The sequence below is a fragment of the Rhinoraja longicauda genome, chromosome 8, assembly GCF_053455715.1.
Source record: "Rhinoraja longicauda isolate Sanriku21f chromosome 8, sRhiLon1.1, whole genome shotgun sequence".
Taxonomy (NCBI): Eukaryota; Metazoa; Chordata; class Chondrichthyes; order Rajiformes; family Arhynchobatidae; genus Rhinoraja; species Rhinoraja longicauda.
Window position 1 is genome coordinate 28,306,370 of NC_135960.1, and position 27,882 is coordinate 28,334,251.

At 42.0% G+C, this 27,882-nt stretch overlaps 1 protein-coding gene across 1 annotated transcript; it reads left to right on the forward strand.

Moving 5' to 3' along the window:
- The first annotated feature begins 35 nt into the window (after positions 1-35).
- Positions 36-27,756, forward strand: LOC144595803 (UPF0524 protein C3orf70 homolog A-like). The gene is made up of 2 exons (XM_078403481.1): positions 36-1,227; positions 24,179-27,756. The coding sequence occupies exons 1-2, from the start codon at positions 1,044-1,046 to the stop codon at positions 24,766-24,768; spliced, it is 774 nt and encodes a 257-aa protein (XP_078259607.1). The 5' UTR covers positions 36-1,043; the 3' UTR covers positions 24,769-27,756.
- The last annotated feature ends 126 nt before the right edge of the window (positions 27,757-27,882 follow it).

Sequence of the window (27,882 nt, forward strand, 5' to 3'; positions counted from 1 at the left end):
GCGCCCCCCTTCCGTTTCCAGTTTCGTGACTGCATTTCCACAGGCTGTTGCTTCGTGTCACTGACATCACTTCGACGGTGACAAGAACACCGAGGGTTGGAACAGAAGTGACTTTAAAAGCAAGGCGCTGGCGAGAGAGAGAGAGAGAGAGAGAGAGAGAGCTCGCCTGGGATCTGGGCACCATTCACTCATCGACCCCCCGGCGCTGAATGATTGGTGCAAACCCAATCCCCAAATTTGGAGAAGGAGTGTGCACACACCGCCGTGGAGGATTTGTGTGAATATAAAGGTACTCTTTCAATGCGCGGCGCATTGGCGCTGTGTTTGCTGCAATAAACTACGAAGCTGCAGCGAAAGTCCTTCCACTTCAGATTGTTACACAGCTTCGACTGAAAGGCAATCCCTGTCAGCTGGACGTGGACTTCTTGCACCGTCTTTCGGTCTTGGACTGCACTGGCAAGGAAAGGATTGAGGTCTGACCTGACCCCCCTCTCCGTTGCAATTCCTCCGGAAAGCCGTCCGCTGCCCCGAGATTTCCTTGCTTTCTCAACTCTGATCTGACGTGGCATCTCATCTCATTCTCTCTCTCTTCGCCTTTCCTCCTCGCCCTTCCTCTCCACCCGCCGTCAAGTTTCCTGACCGAGGATTTGGGCTCCGACTCCACAACTGGTTCAGCTAAAATCCTCTTCCCTTCCTGTCTGGACGCGCCATGGGGTGGAACCCTCATGGCTACTTTATCTGGCAGACGCTTCTCCGTTCCCCAACACCATCCGCTGTCAGCTACTCATCGGACAGATCGTAGCCGCGAACCTGGGGATTCTTCAGCCCAACCCCGAATATCCTCCCGTCTGCACGATTTGTGACCTTCCAAAAGCTGCCCGCTTCTTGATTTCCCAAAGCCAACCCCCCCCCCCAAACTCCAAACTTGACTGAATTAGCCAGGGAGGGTCCTGGTTAATTGAAGTTTCCTTCACTCTCTTTATTTGCCGTGTATCCGTTTTGTGGACTGGATCCCCCTGCCCGGGTTCTCCTCCTCCACAGAGATGAAGGCCTCCGGTGTTTGGAAGGCAGTGAAGAAGGAGAAGGTGGATGAAGCCCAAGCCCTGGCTCGGAACTGTGCGGGGAGACCAGACTTCCAACCTTGCGATGGCCTGTCCATCTGTGCCACCCACAGCCACGGCAAATGCTTCAAGCGACACTGGTGTTGTCACTTGGGATGGTGTCACTGTAAGCAATATTCATTGTACTCGTTGATATTTGCCTCTGATTAGCTGAAGTGAAATGCCAGTTAGAATTATGCCGAGGTCCGTATTGATGTGGTGATTGAATTAACTTGTATGCAATCCTCAAAATATTTATTGAGAATCGAAATTATGCATTTCCCCCCACGGGAAACAATGTTGTATGAAGCTCTGACGTGCAATCGTCTTCAGGCCCCTTTTATTGACTATCCTTTGGGAAACAGTAATAGGACGCTAACGTTGTGTTTTTATTATAATAACCGTTATAATTCGGCATTTAAAGTCACACTTCTAGCATCTAACTGCCATGATATCAGGCTCTATGTATCTTATCAAACCCAACTTCACTTGCTGGACACACTTCACTCCCTAAAACACCGCCATCAGAACTCAAATAATTAATTAACATTAATAATAATTGATATGAATATTTTATTTCAATGGCAGACAAGGCAAAACATCAAAGCAGCAAACATCATAATAATCCTGAATGGACAAATTGAGCGTGCAATCTGTCATAGTGATTTCACACATCACTCCATTTTTGAGCCTTGGTTATTGCTGACTCTCATTTGGTTGAAAAGGCAGGAAGGTGATTTTCCCATTAGCAATTGGTGAAGATTGTTCAACTGTTTCTTTTGTGGCATCACCTGCTGGGTGGTGCTTCACAAAGGAGCAATAGAGCTAATCACGCAGCATGCAAACAGACCCTTCAGCCCAGATGGCCAAGCCCACCAAGATGCTCCATCTACACTAGTCCCACCTGTCTGGGTTTGGCCCATGTCCCTCTAAACCTTTCCTTTCGATTAACCTGTTCAAATGTCTTTTAAATGTTGCTATAGTTTCTGCCTCAACTACCTCTACCAGCCGCTCATTCCATATATGCATCACCCTCTGAGCAAAGACATTGCCCCTCAGATTCCTATTAAATCTTTCCCCTCTCACCTTAAACCTATGTCCGCTGGTTCTTGATTCCCCCACTTTGGGTAACAGACTCTGTACATCTACACGGGAGTCTCGAGATGGATGGGACCCAAGCATTTCTCACGAGAATAGGCTTTTCTCACTCTAACCTTTGGTCAAAGTGCCTGACAACACCACCCCATTCACATCAAGAAGACCCCTGTGATATATATCAAAGGGCTGCTGCCATCCAAACTGCAATACTACATTATGAGCCCATGTTTTCAGAACAAGGGATATCATTAGAGAAATACATTAGAAGAGGAGGTGACCTGATACAGGAAAGAAATACTGATACTAGTAGGGAGTGGCACACCCAAATAAAAGTGTGGCAGTGGTGAGATACCAAAAATACATTTTACATAAAATACATAATCTCAAAGGTTCAGTCATTGACTATTAGCATCTAAAGTAAAGAAAGATGGTTTAAAGGAGTATCTTTTAATCCCGAAATAAGAAACATGACAAGTATTCTTGACTGACTTCTGATGGGAAGTAAACTTGACTATCGGCCTTGCCAGTCATTACACATTCAACAATGACCAGAGTCCAACTTTATCGATGTATGCAAGTTGTATCCCCATACTACCTTCAGCTTGTCCAGGCAGGATTATAATGTTTTGTTGCTGCATTTTCGATTTTTATTCCAGGTTTTTATTACTCATCTGATTTGTCAGTCCTTCAGGGAAGGATATCTACCATCCTTACTCAGACAGCCTACTTGAGAGCTACATTGTTGTTAACTCTTAGTAGCTTGTGAAGTGGCCGAGTAATGGCCAAGTAACATGGAGGGGGAATAAATGCTAGCCTAGCCGATAGTATCCACATCCTCCGCTTGAATTAATAATCCCAATTTACTCTCAGTACATGCATTTCACCTTTTTCTGTTTTTCCACTTGTTTTTAAGCTAATAGTAGAAATTTATGAGTTTCAAGAGTAACATTAGGCTTGTATGTGTTCAAATATCACTTATGATTCATTGCAAGAGGAAGGGAAGTTCCTTACATCTTTCAAAGCTGGAGACTTAATTTAACCTGAAGCTGTGGAGAAGCGAATAGTTTTTATTAAACTGAATTTGCTGCATTCTTATGAATCAACTTTTGTGAATGTTTCTTGCATGGATTTTTACTATGGCACCAACTAGCCTTTTGCTGTTGCTATATTCTGAGAATTGAGGGTTTAGTGAGACAGTGACTCATTGGCAAGAAGTCTAACATTCTATACAGCAATTAAGTTAGACTCAATGAAATCCAACACATCAGGCAAACAAAACTGAGGCACAGAATTGATTTTGCAATATTACTCCATGATTACTTTGTTAAATGACTACAAGTAATTATCTATTAAGTGTGTGTGTTTCACATAAATTGGCAGAGCATAATGGCACCTGCAAATCGCACCATTGATGGGATAAGCATCATGTCTTCTGCAAGTCCTGTCTATTCAACCATTCACAGGCTTCAGAATGTTATACGTGGTTGAGAAATGTTGTTGCATTTTTCAATCTCATCTCCATTTTGTGAGGAAAAACATTTTCTCATGTCAACAACTGAGAGTTAGTCTTAAAATTGAAAAGAAAAAGAAAATACTTTAACAAAAAGATATAATGAAGGGTGCATTCATCTTTCCTGATCATCTGTAGAATCACTGGATGGTTACCCCTCAAAGGGAGGCCATTCTTGTCTGTGCAATTCTACAAATGCATCTCACTAGTTCCACCCATTTACACTTTCTAAAGAACCTTGAAAACGTTTCTCCGCCCTATATTTATTCAATTCGCTCTTAAAAGCCACAGTGGAATCTACCTTCACCATCACTGTCAGCAGCGCATTTTAGATTCAAACTATAAGCCATGGAAAAATGTTTTTTCCACATATTGCCTTTAGTTCACTTCCCTTTTATTTTACACCTGTTATGTAATCCTTGCTCACTCCACAAAAGGGAACACCTTCCATCAAAACTCTGCTCAATCTTTTTTCCAAAGAAAGCAGGGTCCCTAATCTATCTTTGAAAATGTTAGTATCCCAGAAACAATCCTTATAAGTCTATACGGCACCCCCCCGCTCCCTCCCCCGCTCCACCCCCCCCCGCCCTAACGTCTTCACATCCTTCCTGACTTGAATGTCACTCCAATTTGCAAGCAGATTAATTTCAATTCTTTACCTGCCTTGTTTAAACTGACAGATTGTATTTAACTTGCTTTATATTATTTACAGTCATATAGATTTCTATGAAAGCCTGTCAAGCATCACCTTTTGAAGTTTTAGATATCACATTTTCACCATTTCTTTGAGTATCAGTCTTCCTTTGCTCTGAATCATTCTCGCTTCTTCTTTTATCATTTCTTTCTGGCTTGAATGTATTGTTAAATCATAGAATTGGAAAAGCGCCATTTGGCCCTTAAGTCTGTGCTGACTCATAATAGCAGTCCTCAGTCCTTTCCCAAAGCCCATCATATAATTCCCTCCCTAGTGCCAATCCATTAGCATTCAAAAGCCCTAAAAGAAGTTAGATATTGATCAATTTTTGGATTTATCATGATTTCTCCATTCTGTGGTCCAAGAATCCCAGGTGTGATGATTTTGTATTGGAACGGAGCATTTCTTCATGAAAAATAATGGAAATAGGTGCCCCTCAAACCAGCTCCACAGTTCAATAAGATCATAGCTCATTTGATGATTAATGGCCTCAACATTGTCTAGTTCAATCCCTCAATCCCTTCATTGACCAAATATGTGTCTACATCAGCCTTGAACACACTTAATGACTCGTCTTTCACAGCAGTCTAGCGTAGAGGATTCACAACCTTCAAAGAAAATAAATTCCTCCCCATCTGTCTGGTAAAAGATGTCACTTTGACATTGAAGTTCATTAATCCCCTTCGCTACCTCTATTTCACTTTCCAATGTCAGTCCTTCTGAGAACAACTAATAATTCACACCTTGGGGAATAAGGGAGGGCAACCTTGGGATATTTTCTGTAGTATAAGGGTCAATATGCCTACTTAGAAACATAGAAACATAGAAACATAGAAAATAGGTGCAGGAGTAGGCCATTCGACCCTTCGAGTCTGCACCGCCATTCAATATGATCATGGCTGATCATCCAGCTCAGTAACCTGTACCTGCCTTCTCTCCATACCCCCTAATCCCTTTAGCAAAAAGGGCCAAATCTAACTCCCTCTTAAATATAGCCAATGAACTGGCTTCAACTACCTTCTGTGGCAGAGAATTCCACAGACTCACCACTCTCTGTGTGAAGATTTTTTTTCTCATCTCGGTCCTAAAAGACTTCCCCCTTATCCTTAAGCTGTGACCCCTGGTTCTGGACTCCCCCAACATCGGGAACAATCTTCCCGCATCTAGCCTCTCCAACCCCTTAAGAATTTTATATGTTTCTATAAGATCCCCCCTCAGTCTTCTAAATTCCAGCGAGTACAAGCCTCGTCTATCCAGTCTTTCTTCATATGAAAGTCCCGCCATCCCAGGGATCAATCTAGTGAACCTTCTCTGTACTTCCTCTAAGGCGAACGTCTTTCCTCAGATTAGGAGCCCAAAACTGCACACAATACTCCAGGTGCGGTCTCACCAAGGCCCTGTACAACTGCAGTAGAACCTCCCTGCTCCTAAACTCAAATCCTCTTGCTATGAATGCCAACATACCATTCGCTTTCTTCACTGCCTGCTGCACCTGCACGCTTGCTTTCAATGACTGGTGCACCATGACACCCAGGTCACGTTGCATCTCCCCTTCTCCTAATCGTTCACCATTCAGGTAATACTCTGCTATCCTGTTCTTGCCGCCAAAGTGGATAACCTCACATTTATCCACATTATATTGCATCTGCCATGCATTTGCCCACTCGCCTAATCTATCCAAGTCACTCTGCAGCCTCCTAGCATCCTCCTCGCAGCTAACACTGCCACCCAGCTTCGTGTCATCCGCAAACTTAGAGATGTTGCATTCAATTCCCTCGTCCAAATCATTAATATACACTGTAAATAACTGGGGTCCCAGCACTGAGCCTTGCGGTACCCCACTAGTCACTGCCTGCCATTCCGAAAAAGACCCGTTTGTTCCTACTCTTTGCTTCCTGTCCGCCAACCAACTTTCATGGAATTATTTATAAAATGGGAATGAAAACGTGCTTTCTCATTAACTGAAAGTTTGATGAGTTTTGGGATTCAAATTCACATATTGAATGTTAGCTTTAGAGAGAGCAGTCCATAGGGTCTTTACTGACTCTTCAAAAGAGCTATCTAGTTTGGCTCATATTCCTGCTCTTTTTCCATTGCTCTGTAAAATTTCCTATTTTAACATTTAAAAAAGACATTTGGACAAGAACATGAATAGGAAAGGTTTAGAGGGATATGGGTCAAATGCAGGCAAATAGAATTAGCTTAGTTAGGCATCTTGGTCGATGTGGATGAGTTGGGCTGAAGGTCCAATTTCTGTGCTGTATAACTATAAATCTCGACAAATTAAAACAATTAAAGAATTATTTTGGATTCTGCTTACACTACCCTTTAGGTAGTGTGCTCTTCATCTGTAACATCTACAAATATATAAGCAAAACCCTCTTATGTCTCTCTTCGTTCTTTGATCATTACATTAAATTTGTCCTTTCCTTTTATGCACTCGTCTGCCAGTGGAAACAATTTCTCCAGCTAAATCCCTCGAAATGTATCTGCTCTGTGGAGGACAATCTCCTTTTCTCTGCATGCCTCGTATCAGTTCTGTAAATCTCCTTTGAGAGCAAATCATAATTATTTGAGTCCAGTGGCCAGAGATCGTCGCAAATGTCCTGCTGAGACCTAAGTGACTTAGAAATGGTTTACTGAACGCTTACGCTCAGTCTGCCTTGGCCTACGAGATCTCCCGGTTGCCAAACATTTTAACTCCCCTTCACATTCCCATACTGACCTTTCTGTCCTGGGCCATCTCCACTGTCAAAGTGAGGCCACAAGCAAAATGGAGGAACAGCACCCCATATTTCGCTTGGGCAACATATAACCCTACAGTATGACCATTGATTTCTCAAATTTCAAGTAACTCCTGTATCCCCTCCCCTCTCTCACACTTCCCCCACCCTAGTTGTCTACTGGTTTGCATTCCTGTAACGCTCTTGTTATCAAACCTTCCCCAGCCAGCAATGGGCCATTATGGGCTCCAACCTTCCTGAGGTCATCTGTTACCGGGCCTGATTTGTTCTGGCCTTTTCTCGCCTCCAGTTTAATCCCCCCTCCCTCCCCCCAACTCTACTTTCGGTCTGAAGAACGTTTCCTACCGGACCCACTGAGTTGGTCCAGCATTTGGCGTTTATCCATGGTGGAGCATAAGTTGTTTGGTTCTATATTCAATGCCAGTCGATAAATCCAAGGATTCCAATTGCTTTATTAATTTTCCTTTTCACATCAAAAGATTTATGTATATGTGATGGATCTCTATTTTCTCCTGTTATTGCACACTTTAAAAATGTACATTACAGGTAATTATGCTATAATAGCACATTGTGATATAAGACACAACATTGTGTGTCTATCTTTGGTTTAAACCAGCATCTGCAGTTCCTTCCTACACATATTGATATAACATGATTGATCATTTAGAAGCACTATTTGTATTATGTGGGCTAAATCGATTAAAATGAAATTTTGATCAGGAACTAGAGAATCACTGAAAAGTTAATTTGGAAATTGACAATCAGAAAGAAAATTTATTGGAAAAAAATGAGTGTTAGAAAAAAAAACCTCTTTACATGTCACCTCCTCGCAATAATCAGACACCATTGTCTCTTAAGGACACAACTGCTGGTTTCATTGAAATTCCTATTGAAACTGACATGCAATAGCTTCTATTGATACTTGTGTAATAATACTCTTAACAGCTCTTGAGAGATTTTGGTATTTTTCATTTGCAGTAACAAATCATAAACTTATAGCTATTAGAAAAATTGTTTTCGTTTTGAAAATCCTGCAGGAAAAATACTTTTGTTATTGCAAGTCTAAAACCCTGTAGCCTCTAACCCTCTTTTCCCATTGACACAACTGTGTTTCATAATGCAATTTTCAATAACGTGAGCTTTCTTAGGAATGCAACTATTGCTTTATGGCAGAACTTATTGCAGTTAGTTTATGTTGCTACTCATCATCACTTTCACTCCCAAAATATATCTCCACCCTCGAATGCGTCAGATTTCATTCAGTATGAGTCAGGCACGTCATCAGTTCTTCGTATCCTCTTGAAGTCATTTTCACTGTTTCTACATTTCTAACATGTGTCTTGCAGTTTCTGAAATTGATTTCTTTATATTCAAATCCTATCCCTGGAAATCACGTATTCTTTCATCCAATCTGAAAGGCCATCATTTCAACACTAATCTCTACTCTGTGTCTCAGCTACACGAGCATCCATGCCACAATTGTTCCCTTAATTACCATCAGCTTTGATATATCTAACATCTATTATTTGGCATTTAATCGTTACTGGTATAGACTGAAGATGAGTTCTTTAAATTTATGCTGCTATATAATGGTGTCTATCTGCTCCGGAATGTATAATTATACAGCAGCTAAATAGTGTTTTCTTTCTCTTTTGAGATGCTGAACTATTAGCTGCATTCAACTCCAGATCCTGTGAAAACACAACTGAATTCTGTTTCTTTTTCTCCCCCTCTCACTCAGCCAATCAACTAAAACTTTAATCTTTATCTTCCACATTTGGCCATTCCAAAGTTTGTTTAGGTGCTCTCGCAACCCCAGATAGCAGATAGCAATTCATCCAAAATGCTGCAGACTAAATTACAATCCCCTTCATCTATCATCTCAAGTTTGCTAATCTACCACATGCACCTTGCCCAACAATGTTTTATCATTAAAGTTCTCATCCTTATTCAATACCTCCGTGACTGCCTGAAAATCTGCATCATTGCATTCCTCCAGCGTTGGCCTCCATTTCTTCACTGTGCTGTGCCTTTCACTAGTCAGACCCCGAACTCTGGAATTTTGTACTAAATCATCTCTGCCCAACAACCCCCACCACCTCCCTCCATCTTTTAAGACTCTGCTTAAAAACTAAACTATCTTACTCATCAAGCTTACGACATGAAGCTGAACCAAAATCATCTTTTCAGATGTTCAATATTTATGGTGACAATAAACCAGCTGGGAGAATGTAACAATTTTGTTACTGAGAATAACTTAATCATAAGTAAATAATCTGACATTTATTTGATTTACGTGGATGAAAAAGATATTGGATTATTCTCTTCACTGGTTACCATGAAAACAGTAGATCAAGTGAAGATGAACCTGTCAGAAATTTAAATGAATGATCTCTGGGAATTAAGAACCCAAAAACATGAGAATCTGGAGAATTAGTAGGCTATATGCTGCCTGCTTTGCTATTTTATGTTAATGGCTGTGCCTTTACATCAAATAAGAAATAGAAACATTGGGAATCGTTGGGAATTCAGATACATTGCAAGACCACCTATATGCCTTACAGTGGCAGAGACCTGACTACGGGCGCTGTTTGTACAGAGTTTATACGTTCTCCACGTGACCACGTTGGTTTTAACCTGGGTGCTCCAATTTCCTCTCACACTCCAAAGACGTACAGATTTGTAGGTTAAATGGCTTCAGTAAAGATTGTAAATTGGCCCTAGTGTGTAGGATAGTGCTAGTGTATGGGGATTGCTGGTCAGCATGGTCTTGGTGGACAATGAGCCTGTTTCCGTCTGTATCTCTAAACTAAGCCACATAAATTCTGTGGTGAGCATCGAAGGTATCACAAAATGCTGCAGTAACTCAGCGGGTCAGGCAGCATCTCTGGAGAGAAGGAATGGGTGAAGTTTTGGGTCGAGACCCTTCGGGTTTCGGGTGAGCATCATGGTTCCAGTTAATTCCCCTGGCTACCTCAGTCTCAATCTTGCATTGCATTTATTTTGCTTTCCAGATTAGTTGACCTTTTTTCTGTTGTAGACGGCATTGTCCTTTGACAATGGATAAGTGTCCGCCTTTCCTCCTTCCCAACAGAGTTAATTGTTTCCATTAATTTCCTTCATTGTGTACTTATTTGCTCCAGATTTCTATTTGCTTCATGGCCTGGGAATGGCACTCAAATAGGTTTAAATGCCTGCGGTATTAAAAACGAGCACTCCTCTTTATTGAGTTTGGCACAATCTTGTTTTGAAATGTTGCGACTGATTCATGCCATTTAGTTGGCCAGCTTCGACTTTTAAGCTTTAATGTGCAACTGAGGCTGACAGTTTGGAGTTACCACCTTGAATACGAATCACAGTCTGATTGCAGCAGGAGCAAAATACAAAAGGGACTGTGATTTGATTAGAAGTTGTGTGATTACATTTCCAGCTATATCTTTAATGAGAGCTCGAAACCTATTACTGCACCTTATCCACATGGGTATTGTTAGACTCAAGCCTCAAGTCAAGCGCAAGTTATTGGCCAGTAGAGAGTGCATGTAAAAATCTAAAAGACCAATGAACTGGAATGAGATTAATGGCCGAGAGTGGGATTGGGAGGCCATTGCCTCAAGTGAGGAGAAAGCTCCCATCTACCCCCCTAGGGCCACACGGTGGCATAGCGGTAGAGCTACTGCCTTACAGTGTCAGAGACCTGAGGTCGATCCTGACTACGGTGCTGTCTGTACGGAGTTTGTACGTTCTCCCTGTGATCGTGTGTGTTTTTCAGGGTGCTCCAGTTTCCTCCCACACTTCAAAGACGTGCAGGTTTGTAGGTTAATTTGCTTCAGTAAATTGTAAAATTGTCACTAGTGTGTAGGATAGTGCTAGTGTATGGAGTGATTGTTGGTGAGCACGGACTTGGTGGGCCAAAGGGCCTGTTTCTGCGCTGTAACTAAAGTCTAAATTAAAGTCTAACTGCAGTAACTAATCTAGGTTACCTCGACAACATATTTTAAACCCACAGCCTGCCTTACCGAAAAGTACAAAGGTATCAAATATATGGGAACATCACTACCTGAAAACACCCTTCCAAGTCACACACCAACCTAACTTGGAAATAAATGCTGGAACTTCTGAGCCAACAGTGATGGGGGAGTACTTTCATCGGAAGGACTGCAGCCATTCAAGAATGTCGCTTACCACCTCATGCACAAGAGCATTTAGGGCTAAGCAATAAGGGTGGCGGTGCTGCCTGCAATTAACATAATCGATAAAATCATTGCGTATTTAAAAAAATCCAGTTTTAGTGAGACCCAAGCTTCTCTTTCAGCCCAAACCAAATGAAAAGTAACTGATATAAGCTCAAATTCCTTGCGTGCCTTCCAGCTCTAGGTTCTTTATCTGCTGGATTGTCCAAGAGGAGAAGGTTTAATGGTATTCCAGTACATGCCTGACAATAATGTTGCTGCCAATAACTGAGTGCCTCCTTTGGCTGCTGAAAAGATTAGGCTATAATTCAAGTCCACAGGAAGGCAATAGGATCAGTGCAGATAGGGTTGACAGGCAGGGATAAAATTTACTCCACTGCACATTATTTTCTCTGCTTTCAGCAATGGTAATCATCATCAATGATTTGCCTTTAACTATTAAAACATCATACTAATATTTTAATTAAAGCTGAAATATTTTATTAATTGCTGACTGAAATCATTTTATTGTCCAGAGATCTTAAAATATATGCCACTGAATGGTAGAGTGAAAATGTCAGTATGAGCATAAAACAAAAATAAATAAAGTATATTATTTGAAATGTCAAATTTATGCACAAGCTATCGACTGCAGTCAAGAATAAATTTGCAGAGGCCAATCACCTCTTTAAAAAAAGATGACAGTAAAAAGTAGCCTGTAATGGCTGTTTTTGTTCAGAACAGTAACTGGAGGAGAATACTTGAGTATATTGCACAGGCTGGAGGCAGAAGAGACTATAGATGCTAGAATCTGTAGCAGAAAAAGGAGAGCAGCTGGATGAGCTCAACAGGTCAAACGGCTATTGTGGAGGGAAGTAAACCTTTGGTGTTTTGGGATGAGACTCTTCCTCTAGATTGTCCAGAAGAAGGTTGTTGACCCAAACTGCTGGCTGTCCTTTTCCCTCCACGAATTACATCGGCTTTTTTGCTGTGTGTGGAGCATTGAGTAGAGAAAAAACATAGCAGTTCGGTGAGCATTCTGCCTGTAGTACGGGAAGGCACAACAATCATGACAGACATTCAAAGCAGCTAGAGATCAGTTTTAGATGGGATCAAATGGACTGTTTTTGCTTTTGAATTGTGTTTGGGATGTGGATGAATTTTACTGTCAACATGTCATTCAGCGTTTTATGTGGAATTGGATGCCCAATATTCAACGGTGTTTTGGTGTCATCCCTAGACAAATAGAGATAGAGAAAACGTTCTAATTGTGAAACTATGGATAATTTTTAAAGTCTAGGAAGATCAGGTTGAGAGTACACAATATCAAATGAAGAGAAGAGGTGAATGAATCCTGACTCGATCAAGTGAGACAAACTGAGAGGGTCTGATCTGAGAAATCACTCATGTTTTTCCATGGGTGCTCAAGTTCACTCCAGACCCCAAAGATGGGTTAATTGGCCATTGTAACCCCCAGCCCCTACAATGGGTGGGTGATGTGATCAAAGGGGTGTTAATAGGTTCAGACAGTCCCCAGGTTGTGACAGGGTTCCATTCCTGAGAACTGCTCATAACCCAAACGTCTCACACATTGGAAACAAACAAAAATGGAATGTAGAAGAGGATCTCAGAAACAATGGTGAAGGGAGAGAGAGCAAATGAGGGAAGAGAAACCACCAGTCAGCCTCAATGACTAAATGAGTGAGCAAAAAGAGTCCCTTCAACACTCCCAGTTCTACCCAGCTCAATTCAGCCCCCGATTGGTGCAGCTCAGGGTGGGGATGTTATGGAGAGAAGGTACGTGGATATGGCCCTTTATCAATGGTAAAAGATACCTGCAGCCCTGCTGCAGTCAGAGAATCTTATTCATCCCATTGATCTCCCAAACAATCCTTTGTATGTATACGGTGTTGATAAGTTGGGTGTTCATGATCTGTGAGGCAGAGTAAGTGACTGGAGAACAAGTGAGGAATGCGATTGGTGGGACATTTGTGAGAACTGGCTCAGACTCAAGGGGCTAAATGCCTTGAATCTCATAATATGAGAAACGAATGAAAGAATCATCCTGAAAAAAAGGTTTATAAACTGCAAGATACTTGATGAATAGGGAAACAGTTGTAGCAAATTAAACAAGACAAGAAAATAGAAGAGCCAAATCGGTAATTTTTCCACAAGTAATACCAAACTTGGGTTTTGATGCCCTACATATTGTTGAAGAAGACAGAAAAAGATGTTGGGAAATAATAAATTATTTAAGGGACTTGCTGCTATAAATTTGTATGTGTGTTGCCAAAACAAAATGGCATTGCAGTGATGAAAATCACATTCACCTGGAGGAAAGCAATTTTATTTATCTTTCTATGCGATGTATTGCCACTCACGATTGGACTGATTATTGTTTTGGTTGTTACTATTTTTCTAACATCAATTTTTTGCACAAATGATGTTAAAAGGAGAATTGAGATAAGCCTTCTTGGACTCCTGTGAGTAACCTGCAGCGGTAATATTGCTAACAATACCCTCTAGAGATGAGCAACCAAATGAAAAATGGCTTCTTACACAGAGCAGTGTGTGGTTTTAACTGCTGAATCACGAGTGCTGTTTTTCCTCACTATTTCCACAAATGTAATGGTACCTTTATGATAATTGGTGAAGAGGATAATGCAGGACCAGCCAGGAGGATTATGTCTTACTTACCTTCTGTGAGATTGTAGGATTTGTTTCACTGGGGCAGTACAATAGCAGGGATTACTAGGTAGATTTGCTACCTAGTAGTAGTACTACCCAGGGTTGAGTATTTGAAAAGTTTGGAGCATATTTTTCACTGCAAGGGGTATTGGAAAAGAGAGGAATTTTCCCACTTTGACCTTGTGTGTGGTACTAAGACATAATTTGATACAGACCTTTCTAGCTATAATCAAACCAAGAGACAAGGCATTTGTGGAGTTGGTTAAAATAGTTGAACAGCATATTCTTCCCCTCCTGAGTTCTGTGGCACCATGTTGTGTTTAACATCTCGAATCAGCATCCAAATGGAACTGTTGCGGCTTCTGTGCAGCATTCGAAATGGATGGTTGAATGACACCAGTGCAAAAGCTTTTCACTGTACCTCGGTCCACGTGACAATAAACTAAACTCAATCTCAATGACATGAAGGTGGTAGGAGATTGGAGATGTTGAGGGATCACATGATTTATGGAATCCATGAGATTTGCACCACTCAGTGAGGCAAAACTGAATTTCAAGCAGCTTTTTATTATTGTGCAAAGATGGGGGCAGTGGTCGCACAAGCACAGGGTTGTGACAAAGAGAGAGAGAGAGAGAGAGAGAGAGAGAGAGAGAGAGAGAGAGAGAGAGAGAGAGAGAGAGAGAGAGAGAGAGAGAGAGAGAGAGAGAGAGAGAGAGAGAGAGAGAGAGAGAGAGAGAGAGAGAGAGAGAGAGAGAGAGAGAGAGAGAGAGAGAGAGAGAGAGAGAGAGAGAGAGAGAGAGAGAGAGAGAGAGAGAGAGAGAGAGAATCACTGCGGTAACACACAGCATTGAGCTGATGTGGACATGTTCTATTTGATGTTAGGGAAGCATCATTGGTCTTCTGCAAGAGTTTGTATGAAGTCAAAGCAAGAAAACAGTAAACACAAACAAGCACGCAGTGTGAAGCTTACTGAAAAGGATTGTAATGGACATTGTACATGTGAAATAGGTGAAGTACTGGAGAAGAAGATGGGGACTTGCATGATGCAGTGAAAGTTCATGTTAGAATTTTGCTGAACCTTTCCATACATCAGATGGCATAGAACAACAGAGATTATCAGTGGAGCTTGACACTGGGTGCTGCAGTATCAACGATGTATGAGCGGCAGCTTAAGTAAGTTGGCCAAAAGGTACAGAAAAGCTCCATAAATTATATGTTGCCTTTTGTGCCTTCACAGGGAAAAATATCAAGTTAAATTTAGAAGTGGTGAAAGTGAAGCGAAACTCCCTCTTCTGATTGCCCAGGTCAACAGTCTAATTTAATTGGCTGGAACTGCCTAGTAATGATAAAGATAGGTTAGGGAGAAATCTAAAGCATGAAGAAACCATCTGTGTCAACTGTACTTGATAGGTTCCTCGAGGTCTTCTGTGATTTACTTGGTAGCATTCAAGATATGGGAATCAAGATTCGTTAGAAGGTGATTGTTGCATCCCAGCTCTTCAAAGCATGACTTGTGCCTGGACAGGTTACAGTGTAGCTGAAGAGCCTACAAGAAGCAAGAGCATTGAACTAATTGAGCTTCAGTTGCTCCTGTACTAAATCTAATTGGCACCATTAGACATTATAAGAGAAAAATCAATAGAGAAGCAAAGGTGGGCAAATACTCCTTAAGGGCCTGTCCCACTTCGGCGATTTTTAAGGCGACTACAGGCGACTAGGCTGTCGCCGCATGGTCGCTGGGTGTCGCGGGCATGGTCGTGAGTAGTCTCCACAAAGTCATACCTTTTTGTGGTTGCCGCGGAATTTTCTCCCTGCTCGACAATTTCGGCGACTGCTGGCTTGACGCCAATGATCATAGCTTGCCGTCTCCTGACATGGGCGCCAGGTTGTCGCCAGGTGACTTAGGTTGTTGCCGGTGCTGACGACGGTTATCCACCTTTTATAAGAATTTTGTTTGTTTGAATAAAGTAAATTTTGGACATTTTGACAAAAGATTGATATTTTAAGTTATTGTATTTCAGAATAGTTTCTCATGGCATCTCTTTCAAATATTTTAATTTCATTTATTTTGACCAATAAAACAAACACAAACACAAGCATTACACTGCATTGAAAAGCAAACAATTTTCATTTATTTTGACATTGCACTGCATTGGGTCTCTTCAGAGACAAGGGCTTCAACCACACAGACCTCTTCTTGGGCTTCTTCTTCCCCATTCTTCTTGTCCTTCTGTCTTGCAGAATTTTAAGCATGAGGGTCGCTGCAAGCAGCAGGGCTTGTTCTTCTTGTAAGAGCAATGCCATCATATGTTGCTCCATGGCAGACATGATGCAGAATGATTGGAGACCCTACCCACACCCCTTTGGCGCCAAAATTACGTGAAATGGCTACAGTTGTCATCAGTTGTGACCGACAGGGTCGTAGCTTGTCGAGGGTGGAGGTAGGTTAACTTCGGTTGTCGTAGCTTGTCATAGGCGCTGTCGTAAGTGGACGTCCTAAGTCGCGACGACTGGGTCGCCGGTTGTCGGCAGCTTGCCATCTACTAGGTGGTTGGTTGTCGTAGCTTGTCGTAGACATTGTCGTAGGGGGAGTACTGTCGCCGGTTTTTCGGCGACCTGCTACGACTTTGTCGGTCGCCGGCAGTCGCCTTAAAAATCGCCGAACTGGGACAGGCCCTTAACAGATCATGTCTTTGCTCACTAAGAAAGAGGGCAGATCTTCAATTACTTACCATCAGATGGAGTTAGACAGAGGTTTAAATAATAAAATTCACCTTTCGGAGAATATCAGCTCTGGGCATCTTCTAGAGATTAATGGAACATTTGATCCAAAGTCCGCTGGGTGCTGTAGGCTTCCAGGATGATACTTAAGCATGTGGAAAGATACAGCAAGAACGCAAGGAGCATCGGGAAGATGTACTCCAACAATTCTAAGAAGCAAGAAAATATTGGCAGAGATATGGGTGTCTTTGCTGGCTCAGAAGTTGATCTTGGTTATATGATGAATGCTGAAGGACATGGAGGACAAGTCTACAGCTGCATTAGCTGCATTAGAGTCTAACCAATTAGACAAAGTTAAAGGGTTGTTCAGGACTTCTCAACTGCTCTAGACTTTTCCTCCTATATTTAATCAAAATGCTAATCAAATGAGTTACTAAAATAGATGATAGAGTGGATGTGGACAAAGAAATAAGAAGCTGCATCCAAGAGTCAAAGCACTTTTTTACAGCTTCTCGTTCATGATGTTTTTGACCAGTTAAAGCCTTTCCTTATGGTATTGGAGTTGTTTTGTCACAACGCCAGAAAATGGAGACTGTTTTTTTTTTGTTTCAAAAATGTCCTATCACAATACACAACTGATCAATTATGTATGGTTGTAGAAACAAATTGAAGATGAGGTTATGAACAATTCAGTAACAGACATCCATAATAAGAAACCCGTCTTGATAGAAAAACAGAAAATGAAGGAACAAGTCAGCTACATCTGTGGAGAACATCTGTGCAGAGAGAAACAGAGTTAACATCTTAACGACATTTAATCATGGATATGTTCCTTTAAACCCTTCTTCCAGTGCACTAACTGAAATCAGCTATACAATTGAAGAGTCATTTAAGCCAATATAATTTCTTAGCAATAGTCTTTAATCAGTTTGATATAATTAATGATACCACCTCACACCAGAGCCATGCTGCAACTATAAATGCTTTCAAGCAAGTTATTCAGCCCAAATAGATGCAGACTCTCTGCCATAAACAGTAGGCCAAAGCTAACAATTCAGTATGCATTCTCAGCCAGACAACATCATCAAACATTTATCAGAACAAACAAATGAATTGAATAACTCCATTTATCATCATCAACCAGCCTTACAAAATTTAACATGCTACTCTCAATTGTACATAAACAGCACTGGTTCACTCTTGAAGGGTAACATTTTCTGCCATTAATCTCGGGTGATATCAATTTCTGGTAATCAGTAGTTCCTATATGGTAAGGCATTTGACAAGGTCCCTAATGGTAGACTGATCCAGAAGATTAAAATGGTATTCATGGTGGCTCGGTAATTTGGATTCAAAACTCGTTTATTAATAGAAGACAGAGGGTTGTGATGGAAGAGCATTGAGGCTTGATACCAGTGGAGTTCAGCAGGGATCTGTGCTGGAACTTCTATTGTTTGTGATTATAAATAACTTTGATGTAGATGGATCCATTAGTATGTTTGCAGAGGACACAAATAAGGCAAGTATAAGGGGAACGTATATAGTAAATGGCAAAACCCTCAGAGTATTGTGTGCAGTTCTGGTTGCCAAAGATGTGGAGGTTTCGGGGAGGTGCAGAAGAGGTTTACCAAGATGCTACCTGGATTAGAGGGTATGAGTTATAAAGGGAGATAGACACAAAATGCTGGAGCAACTCAGCTGGTCAGGCAGCATCCTGGCGAGGTGGCATTTAGGGTTGGGACCCTTGTTCAGTTGCAAAGAGAGGTTGGCCAAACGAGGATTGTTTTTTTCTGGAGCATTGGAGACTGAGGAGAGACCTGAAAGAAGTTTATAAAATTCTGAGTGGTGTAGATGGGGTAGACAATCAGAACTTTTTTTGTAGCGTGGAAATGTCAAATACAGGAGGCATGGGCTTAAAGTGAGAGGGGGGAGATTTAAACATATTTTTGACAGAGAATTTGAGGTGCCTGGAATGTGTTTCCAGGGTAGAAGCAGATATGATAGTGGGGTTTAAGTGGCTTTTAGATAGGTATATTTTTCTTGCACATGAATGCAGGCAGAAGGAATATTTTAATTTGGCATCATGTCCTATGCTGTAATGTTCTCTGTTCATTTACAAACTTTATGAATGCTTGGCAAATAGCCCATTTAGGAACAGACTTTCAGTCAAATAGACTAATGGATATTTAGGATCAGAACCATGCTGAATACATGGCTATTTAATGTTCAATCGACCACTTACCATTTACTGGAAATCAGAAGTGAAACTATTTGCTGGAAATATTCAGCATACCATTCAACATCAGTGTAGAAAGAATTAGATTTAACATTTTTGATCAGCACTGGTGAGAGATTGTTGACCTGAAATGTTAATACTTCATAATCTCTCCTTTCAATGGAATACATGGGCACCAGCTGAAAACAGTCTTCATTTCACTTGATCAAGATGTACACTAAAGCCTCATTTAAAGTTACAGTTGATTTTTAATAGTACAGTCCTTTGGCATATTCATCTATAAAATGACAGACCTGGCATCATGGATTGATAGCCATACTCAGCTCTTGATGTTCCTACAAAACATCTCATAATAATCATACTTTATTAGCCAAGTATGTTTTGCAACACACGAGGAATTTGAGTTGCCATACAGTCTTACCAATAAAAAGCAACAAAACACACAAAATACATTTTAACCTAAACATCCACCACAGTGACTTCTCCACATTCCTCACTGTGATGGAAAGCGAAATTAAAAAAAAAAATCTCTTCCCTTCTTTGTCCGCCCGCGGTCGGGGGCCTCGGGCCTTCTGTTGATGGGACGATCTTGGTTCCTGCAACCGGCGGTCGGGCCCTCCACATCGGGGTGATCAAGCTCCCGCATCGGGGGGATCTCAGCTCCCCCGGGCCGGGCGATCGGACCCCGGGTCGGGGCTAGTCGAACTCTAGAAACGAAACATGATATTGGCACTGTTCAATGATCAAGTAGATAATTCTCCCTTTGTCTTTCTGTAGATTTTCAAACAACAATGTATTTTCAATGTATTTTCAATATAAGTGGGGAACATGCAGATATTGTTCCCAAGATCTACTGCCCTGTATCTTTTGTGATAGAGATCACAGTGTTTGTGAAATGACATAGTTGTAGCCTGCAAGGCATTTTGTGGAAGGTACACACTGCAGCAAATGTGCCCGAGTGATGGAGGAAATGTGTGGATGGGGTGCCTACCAAGTGGCTGCTTTGCCCTTGATCGTGTTGAGCCCCCTGACGGTTGTTAGAACTCCATTCATCCACGCAAATGGAGAGTTAATAAGTCAGGGGTGGATTCAAATACTTTCCACTTGCCTGGTAGATGGGTCTTATAGCATCAGATGTATCAGTCCTGCAGCATACCAACCCTCTAAACTACTCGTGAAACCCAATATTTATGTGCCTGGTCCAGTTGAATTTCTGTTTAACAGTGACCTTTAAGATGTTGATGGACTCGGATATAGTAATGTAATTGTCAACGATATGTGATTGGGTTCTCTATTGTTGCAGAGGTTTGGCACATGTGTTGAAAATGTTACTTGTTGCTTATCAGCCCACACCTGAACGTTGACTAGGTCTTGCTTATTTTGACAAGACTGCTTCATTTGATAACAGTTTGTGAATAGAATGGAACAGTGCTTAACTATTTGCAAATATCCTATTATGAAGGAAGTAAGGTCATTGATGAAGCAGCTAAAGATGATTAGACCGAGAGGATTGTCCCCAGGAACTCCAGCAGTGATGTCTGGGTGCTGGAATGATTAACTGCTGACAACTACAATTATCTTCCTTTGACCAGTAAGGGGAGAGCAGCACAGTATTGGTCTGCTCTGCAGTCTTGGCCCTGGCTCCAAGGCACAGTGGGGAATGGGAGAAGTCATGTGATGGGGGACTTGTTAGTTAGGGGGACAGACAGGAGATTCTGTGGCAACAAATGAGACCCCAGGATGGTGTGTTGCCTCTCTGGTATTAGGATCCATGGTATCTCCTAGTGGATGCATAACATTCTCGAGGGGGAGGGTAAGCAGCCAGAAACCATTGCACACATTGGCACAAATGACATGGGTAGGAAGAGAGATGAGGTTCTGTGAAGAGAATATAGGGAGTTAGCAAGAAGATTGAAAAGCAGCACCCTTAAGGTAGTATTCTTCGGATTACTCCGGGTACCAGGACAGGTGTTATATCTCCTGTTGTTGCAGGGGAAAGTACCAGGGGAGGGGGTGGTTTGGGATATTGTCTGCTCCAACAGCCTTTGCTGTGTCCATTGTTCTCAACCAGTGTGGATGTGGAGGGGATAAGATGTCTTACCGTGCCTGTATCATAAAGATGTAAGGGTATCATTGATGCAACTGGTAAAGTGACAGACAAAATATTTGAGACAGATTTAAATAAGATTGTAGGTAAGAATTTCTAATCCTTTATATCAACATAACATCATGTAGAAGGAAGAGAAAAATGTGTAAGGATTTTTAGGTATTATTTGCTCAGATACCTACAATGAGTTATATGATAGCAGGAAGCACACCAGGTTGAAATGAGTTAATCTTTCGGGTGGTTATTTAAATCTAACTGATGAGTTGCTGCAATCTGAAAAGAATTTGGAATGAGTTAGTCTGCTATAGAGATGGTTTTCCTAAAGAATGCAAATTCATAGTTTAATGCTCCCTTTATCTTGACTGCTGAGTTCCATATCAGACATCCCATAGATTCTAGGTTAACAATGAGTTGGCCCATGAGCTCCTATTATACTATTAATTATTTAGGATGGAGCAATATTGCCTCTATGAGAAAGAAACTGATGTGACCTGTGCACAACCAGCCTGTGTATAAGTCACAGTAACTTGGCATTCAGAATTCAAACGACCGCTAATAGGATACATTTAAGTCTCTTGGAACTGATGCGCACTGTTTGGGAACAGTGAAATATTTCAGTGTGAAACTCTAAACAACAAAATGTGTGGAAGAATATTTTTTTTGAGGCTGCTTTATACTGAAAACAGTAGGAATCATAGAAACAGAGAAACATAGAAAATTGGTGCAGGAGGAGGCCATTCGGCCCTTCGAGCCAGCACCGCCATTCATTGTGATCATGGCTGATCGTCCCCAATCAATAACCCGTGCCTGCCTTCTCCCCATATCCCTTGATTCCACTAGTCCCTAGAGCTCTATCTAACTCTCTCTTAAATCCATCCAGTGATTTGGCTTCCACTGCCCTCTGGCAGAGAATTCCACAAATTCATAACTCTCTGGGTTTTTTTCACCTCAGTTTTAAATGGCCTCCCCTTTATTCTAAGACCGTGTCCCCTGGTTCTAGACTCGCCCAACATTGGGAACATTTTTCCTGCATCTAGCTTGTCCAGTCCTTTTATAATTTTATATGTTTCTATAAGATCACCTCTCATCCTTCTAAACTCCAGTGAATACAAGCCTAGTCTTTTCAATCTTTCCTCATATGACAGTCCCGCCATCCCAGGGATCAATCTCGTGAACGTACGCTGCACTGCCTCAATTACAAGGATGTCCTTCCTCAAATTAGGAGACCAAAACTGTACACAGTCAGGATTTAAATAATAATAATTCCAACAGCTCATTAGTAAAAACTAACTTGATTCTCCAGCAAGCTTTGAAAAAGGTCACCAACATTCCTGTTCACTTTATTCCTAATTTAAAGAATTAAAACGAGTTATCAAAAAGAAAAGCTTGCAGCATCGAGAATGATGAAATAAAACAGGAAATACTCAGCAGTTCTGGATGATGCGGTGGAGTGGGAAACATTTCTGGTGAATGGCTTTTCATCAGACCACACAACGACTGGTGAATTTCAAATAAAGGTTTTTGACTTGAAACATTAAATGTATTTATTTCATAGATGCAGCCTGGCCTGCTGATTGTTTCCAGCATTTTCTGACATTAGTTCAAAATTTTAAACACCTGTTGTTTTTACACCTGAACTTATAACCTGATAATGGCATCTAACTTGCTACTTAAAACACTTTCTGTTGTTACTTAAATTTAGGACCAATGCAACATTTCAATACCAACAGATAGATCGCTATCAGTTTTCAGCGTGTAAACATTGAACAGTACAGCACATGAACAGGTACTTCGGCCCACAATGTTTTGTGCCAAAAATGATGCCCAGCTGAACTGATCTCATCTGCCTGCAAATTATCCATATCCCTCTATTCCCTCCACTTCCATTTGCCTATCTAAAAGCCTCTTAAATGCTTCTATCGTATCTACCTCCACCATTACCCCAGGAAATTTGTTCTTGGCCCCCACCACTATCTGTGTAAAACAAAAACTAGCCCTGCACATCTCTATTAAACTTTCCCCCTCTCACTTTATAGCTGTACCCTCTAGTGTTGGACATTTCCACCCTGGAAGAGAAAGGTTCTGACTGTCTACCCTATCTATGCCTCTCATAATTTTATATACTTCTATCAAATCTCCCCTCAATCTCTGGCGTTCCAGAGATCTTATGGAAACATATAAGATAATTAGGGGATTGGACACATTAGAGGCAGGAAACATGTTCCCAATGTTGGGGGAGTCCAGAACAAGGGGCCACAGTTTAAGAATAAGGGGTAGGCCATTTAGAACGGAGATGAGGAAGAACTTTTTCAGTCAGAGAGTGGTGAAGGTGTGGAATTCTCTGCCTCAGAAGGCAGTGGAGGCCAGTTCGTTGGATGCTTTCAAGAGAGAGCTGGATAGAGCTCTTAGGGATAGCGGAGTGAGGGGGTATGGGGAGAAGGCAGGAACGGGGTACTGATTGAGAGTGATCAGCCATGATCGCATTGAATGGCGGTGCTGGCTCGAGGGGCTGAATGGCCTACTCCTGCACATATTGTCTATTGTCTATTGTCTATTGTCATTGCTTGGACCTAGTGGGGACTTCAGTTGGCAAGGAGTGGCTCAGAGATTCCTGCAGAACTCCAAATGATGAGGAACTCAGAAGCTGCCCAGTGTCTGTGAAACTACAAAGATACAAAATTACAGGTTGCTACAACTTCTACAGAATCCGACTTTGGAGAGGTGTGTTTTAATACGGTGGCATTTTCAATTATTCCATTCCTATTGTTTCCCACATCCAGATCCAAATGGCAATCAAGTCCAATGGAAGCAATGAAGGAAGGACAACATAAATGTTCATTAAATAACTTGCCACCAGAATGATGCACAATTTAGTAAAGAGGATAAATTAAACAACACATAGTAATCCCAAAATAAAATACTCAACTTTAGAAATGAGTTATAAATGGGATGCTAACATGAAAAAATATCATTATGCTTTTGTTATGCAATAATTTATTTCAAAGTTTATATTATCTAACTGGGATAAAGTAATTAGTAATAATCATCTGAAATTTACTTTCAAACTCCCTTGCATTCTTAACATTAACATTTATTTTGACCTTTTTCAGGTAGATATATTTATCAGCCTATGACCCCAGTAGAGCATCTACCATGCACTTCAATCCCGATCAGCCCGAACAGCCACACAGATACTGTCCAGCTCTCCATCTCGTTGATGGAACGCTTTCTAAAGACTTCTTGTTTCCTTAGGCCTCCATTCACTCCCGACGCACCAAGATACTGCACTATTTCCAAACTATTTGTTGACAGCTATCGGGTCAAAAGGATTAATGGGAAGATGTGCTATGTTCAGCGTCAGGCTCAACCAGCTCCTGTTGTGCATGACCCAAAGGTTGGAGATAACTTTAGTCAGACTACTTCAGTCTGTTCAAAGGGGCCAATGGCAGACAAGATGCCAGCACCACAAATGAACCAGTGCTCTTCGCCGTCTGCCTCTGAGGATTCGGGGATAAATGCTTTAGGGCTCCACTACCCGGAATCGTGTGATGAAGACACAGAGGAGGATGAGGATGAAGATGAATTGAGCTCAGATGATGATTCCACTCCAGAGAGTCAGTGGGATCAGGATGATTGTGCTTTGCTTTCTCCTTCTCAATCCAACATGGAAATCATAGAAAAAATCGAAACAACTGTCTGAGTTGAAGCAACAGCGGAGGAATTTTCTGGTAATTCTGTTCATTCCTGAAGAATCAAATTCAACTGAAGTTTACAAATTCCAAGATAACGTGAAGATCTACTCAGTATTTTCATAATCACCTTTTTGAGCAATGAAATCACAGGAACTGTTTAAAGCTTTCACAGTTATAAAGCAGACAATTAATTCAAATGAAATGCATGTAGATGTTAGATCAGTGATTGCATTTCCAGCCGAGAATTTTAGACTGTGGAAAGACCAAAGGGGTCAAGACTTCTGAACCTACCAAGCACAACAAAGCTGGAAACCTTTTATCCATGGCTTTGGCAATATCATAATTTGAGCATCACACTCAAGCACATATGACGACACAGCATCACTTCTAGAGCAGACTGTGTTCCACTCCTGAAAGGTGTTAGGGGTCAGGAGAAAAGGGGAGAAGAGGATAAACAAAAGTACATGGTGTACAGTATATCAGGATCATGCCAATTATGGAAAGCATTATGCAAAAAATGCATTAAGAAAACTTCAGCACCTTCTCCTAAGTCACAGGTCAGGAAAAGGCATTGGGGCCTGGGGCCTAAACTTTTGTTGTGTGACAAGCCATGGAACAAATCACATGACAGGTCAAACGATTCCTTCAATCCAATAATTTGTAGATATAATGCTGAATGAGTTGCGTTAACCCCGCATGAAAAAGTGCTTTAGATTTTTTGAGTTACGTTGTGAAATATGCACTATCATTATCACAATATTAAATGGCAATTATTTTTATTGATGTTTATATTGTTAGGATAGATACCATTGTTACATTGTGTAGGAAAGAACTGCAGATGCTGGTTTAAATCGAAGGTAGACACAAAATGCTGGAGTAATTCAGCGGGACAGGCAGCATCTTTGGAGAGAAGGAATGGGTGACGTTTCGGGTCGAGAGTCTGAAGAAGGGTCTCGACCCAAAACGCACCCATTCCTCCTCTCTGGAGATGCTGCCTATCCAGCTGAGTTACTCCAGCATTTTGTGTCTACCATTGTTACAGTATTTTACTTGCTGTGTACTGTTTTGTATTATACACTGCTAAAATATGCAAGTGGCTCAGGATTTCCTCAGTCAACAGTGAAAGGATCAGATTAAGTGTGCCTATAATTCAAGCAAGAAAATTGTGCACAATTAAAGGGGACTTTGTAAGCAATGTAAAATGAAAGAAGACTTTTGTTAAATGTATTGGTTCCTTGATTTGGGAAGCATTGAATAATTGACTAATGCAACATTCAAATAATATGCTGTGTTCGTGTGGATAAAGAATACCAATGCCTGTTTGCCTGCTGAGTTGAAGTGAAATTAAGTTCAGTAAATGGAAATTTTTGCCACAGTGACAAAAACAAATGTGCACAAAACTCTCCCTGATTATTCTATAAATTTCAAAAGGAGAGCCTGACAAAAGACAGAATTGGAACACAGTGATGTAGGTACCTGTACAGCTAAATCTGCACACGAACGAGGCTGCAAATAATGTCAGTGATTAATCATAACTGCAACGTATTGGTAAACATTGTAGGCGATGATGTAAGCTTTTATGTTCATTCAGTCTGAGAGACGTCACCAATCGCTCAATGGCTACAGCACAGAAGAAGGTAATTCTCTCAACGCTGAACCAGTGCTATCCAAGAGCAATTCAGCCAGTACAACTCCCTCGTCCACTTCCTAAAACTTTGCCAATTTATCTCATTTATTTATCTTTTGAATGCTACAATTTAACCTGCCTGTCAAGTGAAAGGCCTGGATACAGTGGATGTGGAGAGGATGTCTCCACTAGTGGGAGAGTCTGGGACCAGAGGTCATAGCCTCAGAATTAAAGGACATTCCTTTAGGAAGGAGATGAGGAGTAATTTATTTAGGGTAGTGAATCTGTGGAATTCATTGACACTGAAGGGTGTAGAGGCAAAGTTAATGGATATTTTTAAGGTGGAGATTGATAGATTATTGATTAGTACGGGTGTCAGGGGTTATGGGGAGAAGTCAACAGGATGGGGTTGGAGGGGGAGATAGATCAGCCGTGATTGAAAGGCGGGGTAGACTTGAAGGGCTGAATGGCTTAATTCTGCCATAATTATCATTATCATGAATTGCGATTCATAATTATATACGCAGGTATGGTGTAGTGTAAAAGGATGTCCCTCGTACGCAGAGTCTTTTACTGAATAGGTTTATTAATTGCACTACACACATTATGCCCTAGCTGTCCGTGGTCATCACTGGAACTAGAGAGCGAGCTGGAGGTGGGGAAGCTACAATTATACAAGAGACCATGGGGAGTGGTTAGTAGTGGTGAGGTCACTATGTTAAAGGAACATGCACTGATCTACATCCTTCCTCTTGGAAACAAGAGCGACCACGGCTCATACGCTAGACTTAAACTATAAGCAGGGAGCAGATAGAATGCAGCACAACACAGACTACTCGTACCCACCGTACCGGACAGGCGGCTTGACCAGTCGCCCAGAGCGGGTGCGCAACCCCCCATCCCCTTCGGTCGAAGGAAGAGCAGGGACGGGTGCGGGTACCGAGGCAGGGGAACCAGGGGAAGGAGGAGAACGGGGCGGCGATACCCGCAAACGCGCAGGCGAAGGAGGGGAAGGGGGCTGGGGCGAGCCGGGCACAGACAGCCGAGACGGCGAAGGTTGGGGCATGCGAGGATGGACGGGAGCAGGAGGCACATCAGGCACCGGGGACTGGACGGGAGGTGAATACGGGACCGCGGGAGGCGGTGCAGGCTCGTTGACCAGCATCAGGTGCTGGCGGGTACGACGGTACACGGTGCCCTCGTAATTAACCAGGTACGACCGTGGAGAGTCAGCATTGCCGACGACCACGGCCAGCCGGTGGTGACCCGAGGCGGACTCCATCCGGACAACCTGGCCAGCGAACAGAGGGGGAAGGGGACGGGACGATTTGTCAAAGGAGCGCTTCTGAATGACTTGCTTTTCGATGATGCGCTCCTTGACAGCGGCAGGGCTGCGAGCCGTTGGTTTCAGGGATTGCTGGGAGACGGGGATGGGGGGTCTAGTGGTGCGGGACATGAGGCGCTGGGCAGGGGAACCGAGCGCGGGGTCCCGGGA

What these genes read in the sequence shown, in the direction of transcription:
- LOC144595803 (XM_078403481.1), top strand. Translation starts at nt 1,044, where the DNA reads ATGAAGGCCTCCGGTGTTTGGAAGGCAGTGAAGAAGGAGAAGGTGGAT. An exon ending in TCACTTGGGATGGTGTCACT is followed by an intron (nt 1,228 to 24,178) that starts GTAAGCAATATT and finishes GACCTTTTTCAG; the next exon opens with GTAGATATATTTATCAGCCT.